This window comes from Puntigrus tetrazona, chromosome 18 (assembly GCF_018831695.1).
Source record: "Puntigrus tetrazona isolate hp1 chromosome 18, ASM1883169v1, whole genome shotgun sequence".
Taxonomy (NCBI): domain Eukaryota; kingdom Metazoa; phylum Chordata; class Actinopteri; order Cypriniformes; family Cyprinidae; genus Puntigrus; species Puntigrus tetrazona.
The window spans coordinates 14,574,485-14,584,419 of record NC_056716.1 but is presented as its reverse complement, the minus strand read 5'-3'; the positions used below and the strand labels follow the sequence as shown (position 1 = coordinate 14,584,419).

At 34.8% G+C, this 9,935-nt stretch overlaps 1 protein-coding gene across 1 annotated transcript; it reads right to left on the bottom strand.

The window, feature by feature from the left end:
• Nucleotides 1-1,165: 1,165 nt before the first annotated feature.
• smtla (somatolactin alpha) lies at nucleotides 1,166-6,250 on the bottom strand. The gene is made up of 5 exons (XM_043216498.1): nucleotides 6,235-6,250; nucleotides 5,844-6,034; nucleotides 4,623-4,736; nucleotides 2,035-2,214; nucleotides 1,166-1,969 (listed from the first exon to the last, which is right to left on the bottom strand). Exons 1-5 carry the CDS (start codon nucleotides 6,248-6,250, stop codon nucleotides 1,766-1,768), a joined length of 705 nt encoding a protein of 234 aa, XP_043072433.1. The 3' UTR covers nucleotides 1,166-1,765.
• Nucleotides 6,251-9,935: the final 3,685 nt, after the last annotated feature.

Genomic DNA, 9,935 nt, shown 5'->3' with positions numbered 1-9,935 from the left:
TCAAAAACAAGACGTTTGTAGAATGTTTATGTCTCCGAATCTGCAATTAATTCATTTAGCCTTTTTGAATAACATCATAAATGTTTTAAAACTTCAAAACTTCGACCGTGAATTAAAAAAAAACATGTGTGTAGTTTTTATGCTTTGATAAAAGTGAAGATGAGCTGACGTGATGTTTCCGTGACAGGGATCATAAGGACGATGTGAGTTATGCTCGGGTTCCCAGATGCTCGTCTCTTCTGATTGTTTTCTTTAATAACACACTGCTACCGTTGCCATCGAGATGGCCGTCGGTTACAGACAGAGTTTTAGAGAACCACTGCCTCATTAACATTTTTAACAGGCCTGTTTGTTTGTCTTTCCTACCCTCTGGTCATAATTATAACAGTCAATTAACCCTCACAAAAAGGGCATAACAGCGAGGGAGACAAACTATTAAACCATGATTCACCAACTTTACTCATATTCACCTCATCCTGCTGGAAAAGTACGCAGCTCTAGAGGATAAAAGATAATTCAGAGACTCGTTTTCATAGTTTGCATGGTTTTTATGCATCATATGCTTGCTGCTACACAGAAACATTCAACTTACTTCATCTTATTTATAGACACGGATAGATAGATAGATAGATAGATAGATAGATAGATAGATAGATAGATAGATAGATAGATAGATAGATAGATAGATGGATGAATGGATGATGGATGGATGATGGATGATGGATGGATGATGGATGGATGATGGATGGATGGATGGATGGATGGATAAATGGATGGATAGATGATGGATGGATGGATGGATGATGGATGATGGATGATAGATGGATGGATGGATGATGGATGATGGATGGATGGATGGATGATGGATGATAGATGGATGGATGGATGATGGATAATGGATGATGGATGGATGGATGGATGATGGATGATGGATGATGGATGGATGGATGGATGGATGGATGGATGGATGGATGGATGATGGATGATGGATGGATGATGGATGATGGATGGATGGATGATGGATGGATGGATGGATAGATGATGGATGATAGATGGATGGATGATGGATGGATGGATGGATGGAAAGAAACACACACACACACATAAATATTATATGCCTCTTTTTATTTACACAGATAAGTATAATTTGACAAAGATAAAGTAAGAAAAAATCTGCATATACACAAATCATCTTTTTTTTTTTCTTTTTTACAGACACACTTTACATTGTTCAATCATGTTGCTCTTATTCTTTGGCCATCCAGTAGTTATAATTTTATCCCGTGTCATATCTCATGTAAATTTCCACCATTTCCATCCATAAAATAAAGCTTTTATTCCCCTAACATATCTCTCAGCCCACACCAAACACACACACACACACACACACAAACATTTACCATCTGCTTTGTGGCTTCATTAGCATATTTCTGCATCGAGAGCTTTTTCATCTAACTAATACAAAGGTAAAACCATCTCCGCTACAAGAAGAAAAAAAAACATTCCTGCCAACACACCAGAGACCCGGAGAGACACCGAAAGAATCCGTGGAGTCTGTACGGCATGCAAACTCAAGTTCAGAAGAGAAAGACAGAAATCAATAGTGCAGATGTGTGTGAGAGCGGTGTGAACCTCCATCTGTTCCCTTCACTTTACACTAAATAAAGCCACCCCGGGCTCATTTTCACATTAAGGGGGTCTCATTTAAGGTTTGATAGCTAGGATTCGATTCTTCAAGCCTTTTCTTTTGTCAGAAGATGCACGTCTAGTAGGAAAGGCAGCTGAGCTTGTTGCTCTGACGGCACTTGAGCAGCTTGAGGAAGGTCTCTATCTTGTGGGCGTCCTTCTTGAAGCAGATGAGCAGGTTGTAGTCTCTGAGGACGGACTCCGGGATCTCCGGGGACGGTTCATCGTACGGGGCCAGCGTGTGCTCGAAGACGGACGACATCAGAACCCCTTCATCCAGCATCTGAGGAGACACCGGAGTGAAACGCCGCTCGGCTGCGCCGCGAGACGCTGTTATTATTGATTTACCTTGCGGATGAGGACCACCACCCCCTGCTCCAGGCTGAGCAGTTTATCAGACACCCACTTGGTCTTGTTCAGCAGAGCGTCGGGGGCGTCGTCGTAACGATTAAGAGTGGTTTGCAGATAGATCAGGGGCTCCATCCACGACTGCACCAGCATCAGGACCGAATGAAGCAGCCATTTATCCTGCGTAAAACACACCGGAGACCAGAAAGGGCTTATGGTACGAACCATCCAGTGTTCGCTGATTTCATTTCTTGTCTTTTTTTTTTAAGAGTTTGATATGAAACAACGTGTCGAAACTTCTTCTCCAGTCCAAACGGAGCTGCGAGAACGACTTGCTTGAACTTTCTGACTCAAGAAGCATGAATACATTCGAAGGCGATCGCCCACATTTACACATCTACAAAGTGTGTACAAAACCATCCCATCAAGTCACCGAGATGAGCTGTAATTCCCAAACACCATGAAAAAAAATCATGCGCAAATACATAATCAGCTTTTGTCAGTTGCATTCAAACTGGAATTACGTAAGCTTCACCTTTTTGAAGTTTGTGAGGCATTATCATCATAATAATAGTAATAAGAACAATAATAATAATACATTTAATGTAATATAAGAAAAATAAGAAAAATAACATAACCTTTACAGAATATATAAATATGATTTAAATAAAAAATTGCAATTGTTTTATTTATTTTATTGATACATGTAGATTCATTTAGGTTAATTTCATTTACTTAAATAAAATTTACATTTAAATGTAAAATTACCAAAATAATAATATTTTTATTATTATAGCAGTAGAAGAAAAATAATAATAATAATAATAATAATAATAATAATAATGAAAATAATGTTTTATGTAACATTAAAAATAAGAAACAGAAGATTTACAAAATATAGAAATATAATACAATTTAATTGAAGTAAAGTATTTCTTATTTTCAATGAGGTTATTTTAATGTACGTTAAAAAAAAAAAAAAAAAAAAAAAAGCAAGACAAAAAGACACACACACACACACACAAATATACAGTATATATATATATATATATATATATATATATATATATATATATACAGTATATATATATATATATATATATATATATATATATATATATATACATATATATATATATATATATATATATATACATATATATACATATATATATATATATATATATATATATATATATATATATATATATATATATGCCAAAGGTCAGAAAAAAATGTCATGCAAAAATAAAACATAAATTAGAGATTTTTATATAGAAACTCACATTTTACATGCATCTCAAGAATAGGCATAAAAAGAATTTATTAAATAAATAAACACTGACCCCGTTACGGACTTCAAACTCTAATCGGACTAAACACGGCGAACACAAAGTCAAGACTGCAGTCTTCATAAATCAGCGGCGCTCTCGGTGAACGCGAGGTTACAGGAGGTAATCCATTTTCAGTGTTTTTGCAAGACTTTTTATGTACTGTAGCTCCAGATGATTTTTCAGGGACTGTTAAAGGTCTAAATCAAATGGAAAGACGCGTCTACTCCGGCTGTGTACACTGGTGGCGTGACGAGACTCATTAACGAGTAAGAAACTAAAGCACTTTGCAGAGAACGTTAAAATCTATTTCAGCAGGCGAAAAAAAGATATATTGAAAAAAAAACAGCCTATTTGGAGACAGAGGCAATTTTGTTCGAAAGCAAGGTTAGTCTCTCAATTGAAAGAGCTGTCACACACTAGTGCATTAGATGAACAAGACAGCCTTTTGTCGCAGTCTTTCACACAAAAGCCGTTAAGCAGAGCTCATTTGTTCAGAGCTGGAACACATGCTTCAGGTTTCAGCTTTCCAGTGCAAGCTTAACCTGAAATCCACGGATGGAATGGAATTGAATTGAATTATACTGTTTAAGAACATTAACCTGCATATTGTCATTTTCCTGAAACACTATTATACATTTTGGGCATATATATATATATATATATATATATATATATATATATATATATATATATATATATATATATATATATATATAAAAAATGTTTTTCATAAAACAAGAAAAACAAGAAAAAAAAAAAATATATATATAATTTTTTTTTTTTATGAAAACATTTTATTAACTTTTATGCATTTTTCCTGCATTTTTTAATGCATTTTTAGACTTTTAGACTCACCAAGAAACTATTTGTGCAAAAAAAAAAAAAAAATCAAGATCCAAATCCAAAAATAAAATCGTATATAAAATCTTAATATTTGTCATTTTAGTTCCTTTCGTTCTTATTTTTTTAATGCGTGTTTAGATATGAATGGAAATCAGGTATCATATACGGATTAAAACATTATTTTTACAATGTACCGTAGAGCTTAATACTTTAAGATGCACTTTGCGATGTTGCCATAAATCAAGATTCACAGAAACACAATCCACGTTTCAGAATTAAGAAATGGCTTCGATTCTTGACAAAACAAACTAAACCTGCAGTGAGAGAACGAAGTGTCTTGAGTCAATAAGACATCTCACTTTATAAAACTAGCTTGTGTTTCCGATATGAAATCAATGAAACGCTCCTCACCGAAATCTGCTGAATCTCAGTCTTGGATCCCGGGACGGGGAAGGGTTTGATGTGACACATAGTTCCTCCCTGATTCCTCAAAACATGCAGAGGGTACGGGACGAACATCTGCTCCTGTAGGGCATACGAAACCTTAGAGGAGCCTTGACTCTTCGTTTATGTGCTTTAGAGGCTTTCAGCGCAGCGCCATGAAAAATTACCCACATATGTCACTTCAGACGACGGAAAAGCCTTCCTTATAAACGTGTGAATGGGGATTAGAAGTGAGAAATGAAATTATACCATCATTCCCTGCGTGTTTTCCCACTGCGAGGAGACAATCTACCTAAGAATGGTGAAATAATCTAACGAGACTGATAGGCATCTCACAGTGTTTATAATGAGTCTGATTATTCATTAAGATTACGCTCTCATTAATTCAAAGTCATGCACACAGCCGGCAATAATGAGGCAAGGTTGATTAAATGAGACAGAATAATGACATTAAATGAAAGAAAACTTGCTATCAGTCTGACTAATAATATCCCAGCTGATGAGATGAAATGAAATTGGTTATCTGATTCTGCGTTTAATATTTCTTAAAAAAAAAAAACAGGCAGAGATTTAGCAACAGTTCGCTATGCTGTCAAAAATTGTAATGATGTAATAAATTATTTTATTGCAAAAGAGCAGCATAAATGTCTAAACAAAAATGCTAAATGATTTAAAAATGACTTAAAATAAAAATAAAAATATTTAATGCCTATACAAGAAAACATTCTCTCATTTAAGATTATTTTTACTCCTATATAATATAATATAATATAATATAATACAATATAAAATAATATAATATAATATAATATAATATAATATAATATAATATAATATAATATAATATAATATAATATAATAGCAGTTAAGTGAGTTTATGCTTAAAACAAACCAAAAAAAAACTGCTGACAGGTTAAGAATATTTCATTTATTAATACTTAAAGTCACCTTTTCCACTTTTTCCAATGGTGTAGGAAAAATAGTCTTGTTTTGCCTTTGAATGAAATTTATTTCCTTTGTCAAGGGCAGATATTGTTCTTGTTGTAAGCATAAACTCACTTCATTTTGCTCAGTTTGTCAGAAAACTAGACTGATAATGTCATCTAGCTTCTAGACATCTGTGCTGGAAAACAAGACGACATCACAAGACGGTTAATGGTGAAGATCAGATAGACTTGGTTCACTCACAAAAAGAGTACAGGACTCTTCGGAGACGCGGTAGATGAGCTCTGCGTGTTGGATGACGCGGTCTAGAAGCTTCTCCTGAGAGATTGAAGTGCATTGGATGAGAGATCCGGTCTCGTCTTTGCAGTCCAGAGGAACGGCGTGAGAAAGCCAAGACGACCAAAGAGACACACACCACAGCCAGGCCTGAAGAACTGAGGACACACACACACACACACACACACGACCAGAAAAACACACCATGACTCAACTGTTAAGCTGATATCCTCAGAAATATATTTTGCTCTCTGTAAAGATCACATATTTAATATCGAGTGCCGTTTTCATTACGATGATAATGCATTTTAGCTTCGGGCTGATTTCCTCGAAAAGAGCAAATCTGGAGTCAATGTACCTTTAACCCTGTTCATTTTGCACAGATTTGCCTGCGATCAGTCGCCTGCATTCGACACAAACGGCCTGGCTTTATATAGCAGTGAATGTTGGTGAATATTCTCAGAGATCCATAGATTCATAAACTCACCTGCTCAATGTAAGAGGATCCGTGGCCTTCTCCTCAGACTCCTGCGTATGCAGGCCTTTAACCCGAGACGCTGAGACAGATACCTCCGAGAACACCAATGTTAATAATAATAAACCAAAAACAGTACAGGTTTTATTAATGAATGGGAAGTTGCTAAAAATAAAGAAGCCAAAGATAGAAGAAACTTATTTATAGTTGAGCTACAGTCAAGGTGCCCCAGTCAGTTTTCCTGTTCTTCTTCTTTCTTACAGGTTTTTTTTTTTTGGTGGCTTTGCAATAAAATAAAATAAAATAAAATAAAATAAAATAAAATAAAATAAAATAAAATAAAATAAAATAAAATAAAATAAAATAAAATAAAAATTTTACCATTTAATAGTGCAATATGATAAAATAAATGAGTGTTAATACTAGTGACATTAAAATATAATGTTATACGAAAGCTAATATGTCTATATGGAACATGCCATGCATCTTAGTTTTCAATTAATTATTTTTATAAGCAAAAAATCCCCAAAAATACATTTTAAATATATGAAAATATAATATATAAAATGTAACATTTTAGTGTAAAATGTTATATAATTTTAACGTATCACTGTGAAATTTAAAATGTAAAAATGTTTCACAATGACCAAATAAATGAATGCGAGGATGAGAAACATACATTTTTTTAATAGTTACCAGATGTGTTATGTCTTTTTATACAGCGTATTCCTCTTTTTCAATTTTGTACACATTAGTTAACTTTATTTTTATGAACAGCAGCTGCAACAAACGAAATATTTAGCAAAGACTACAAAATAACGAGATGCCAACGTAACTACTGTATTCATTCAAACTCATTTAAAAGAAAGAAGGTCATGTTAATGACGCCTTTTTACTTTCTCACCAAAACCGGTTTCTATACGAGATGCTGCCCAAGGTCTCCTACACAAGCACACAGAATTATGCTACTGCTACTGTGTGTGTGTGTGTGTGTGTGTGTGTGTGTGTGTGTGTGAATCGGTCTCTCATGAATTTATTTTCTGTTGTATAAACTAATGGTTCTTTGCATCCTATTATCTCCGTGATTTATTTATTTGATTTATTTATTGGACATTTTATATAATTAAGACTTCTTCAAAGCGTGATTGTTGTTGCCGTGGGGAGGAAGGCGATGGTGGTTTCTGCCTGTGTTGATGAGACGAGGTGATTTGTCTCCGAGTTCTTCAAAGATCCGCTCGGCGTAGAAGCTATAGGCTGTCAGCCAAAGCAATCTCTCTCGGAGCGTAATCCACATCAGGATACTGAAATAATGCCGTCGCAGGTGGGCGGCGGACTTCATTAAGTCCTGAATATTGCAATTCTCTTCACATTATGATGTGTCCTACATATTCGAGTCCCCAAACCACACAAATGTGGCTTAATCCAATTTGAACATTAAAGCGATGGATGGAGTCTGTAAATTTCAGAATTAAGCCCACTTTGTTCGACCGATTCACGTTACAGCGCAGACCAACAGACATTGTATTACGGCTCAATTGCCGTGCCCGTCTATTTATGTAAAGCAAAGCGCCCACTCTGCTGCATTTCAAGGAATAGTCAGAATGCTCCAGAAAACCCCTGTTTCAGCTCCAAAAAAGCTTTGCATGTTATGGTTTGCGATACTTGTGCTGGACTTCGCTAAAATCATTTTCATTTAGCTACATTCATTGAAAAGTCAGTTCCTAATAATAATCCCCATACCTTATGAAAAACATATATTAACACACGCACACACACAAGTTGGTTTTTGTGGTTTACGAGGACTCTACATAGGCATAATGGTTTTTATACTGTAAAAACTATATGTGCTATTGACTTACACCAACCCTGAAACGTTTAGCATTTGTAGATTTTCAAAAAAACACCATTTAGTATGTTTTTAAAGCCTTTTGAATTATCAAATTGTAATACCTCTGTTATACCCATGTCATTAAATACACAGTACAGTACAGTATATATATATATATATATATATGGGTCAAAGGCACAGAAGAGATTTTATGTCTATTGAAAAACACTTTAAATAAAAAAGATGGGCAAAACCTAGGATAGGCAAATGAAAAAAAAGTACAATTAGTACTATACATGTGTCATAAATAGATTTTTGTTGTAAATATGCCATAAACATTATTACACTGAATGATGTTTTAGGGTACAGTATATGTACACATATATGAACATTACATTATATTATATTATATATTATTATTACTGTAATAATGTGTTACACTGTTTATTTGTGATTAAGTTATAGTCTTTTCTTCTTCTTCTTCATTATTATTTGTGCATGTATTCCAAGTTTTGCTAATATTGTATTGATTGCAGTCGTGCCATGTCTATATAAATTTTACTATGAGGACTGTATGCATGTAAAAAAATCGTATAAATCTTAATCTATTTAGACAATGTAAAGTATATTGCCTTATAGGTAACATATACGGCAATGTCACTTCTATGGGGCAATATAGGTAATATAATTGGTTTCTGTGTGGTTCTCTGCTTTCTTTGTCCTTCACGATGAGGTGATTTTTAGGGGTCTGTAAATGGTTGACTTACGCAGGTCAGACGTCAGAGAGAGCCGTATCTTATTCACACGCTTCATCAGGACACCTGCGGCTCAAAAAGTCTCAGAGCCGCCCGGCCGACACACACAAACACACACCCTGATCTCTTAATCTCAGTCCTAATCACTTCACGTGTCTGCTTTCACTGTATTAAAATACAGCCTTCAGCAAGAGGAAACATGAATGTTCACGTGAATATTCACTACGCAAATAAAAAAATATTGCACACACACAGTTAATCAATGTGTAGCAAATGCATGCTATGCATAAATAAACATTGTATTTTGACAAATATGACAAATATTGCATTTTCACAGGCAGCGAAGGTCATTCCTAGGTCATAAAATAGGCAATAACCAATAGAGCAATGTGTTTTATTGATACCAAATTGCTGTATATTTATTTGACCATTTCCCTTGTTGTTTTCTTCGAGAAAATAATCATATTCATAAAATCGGTTCACGCTGTGATCAAGTTCCGCCACATATTGATTTCCACCTCTCTGAAAATGAATAAAAGCAAAGTAAAAGACAAAAAAAAAATCATGCAAATTAACAAATATTAATGCAATCAAGTGTAGCAAACCCTGCAATTATTTTATTAGCGTCAACTGTCGTATCCCCCCCCAAAAAACAATAAATAAAATGCACAATAATAATTACAAGGTCAAACTGTCCTGCGTTCGCTGTATCCAAAGAAAGAGTTCAAGAAAGTGCAACTTCAAGACCCCCGGCGGGCTTCAAACGCGCAGACGGAGCTAATGACTCATCAGCACCGAAGAGATTCGGCACGCAAAAGCATTCATAGGACAGAAAGAAATCAATCAGTCGATGAATACTGCTGCTACGGTTCACTTACTTTGTGGAGAAAAACCGAACAAAGAAACGAACGAATGAATAAACATACAAACAAACACGATTTAAAGTTAAAGCCAAACTAGACGGAAGGTGCATTAGGTGGCCACGAATTGCTCGAGCACAG

Coding starts and splice junctions, on each gene's coding strand:
- smtla (XM_043216498.1), bottom strand. Junction 4,737..5,843: donor AAGAGTCCTGTACTCTTTTT/GTGAGTGAACCA, acceptor TATGCCCTACAG/GAGCAGATGTTCGTCCCGTA. Junction 2,215..4,622: donor CTGAGATTCAGCAGATTTCG/GTGAGGAGCGTT, acceptor TGTTTTACGCAG/GATAAATGGCTGCTTCATTC.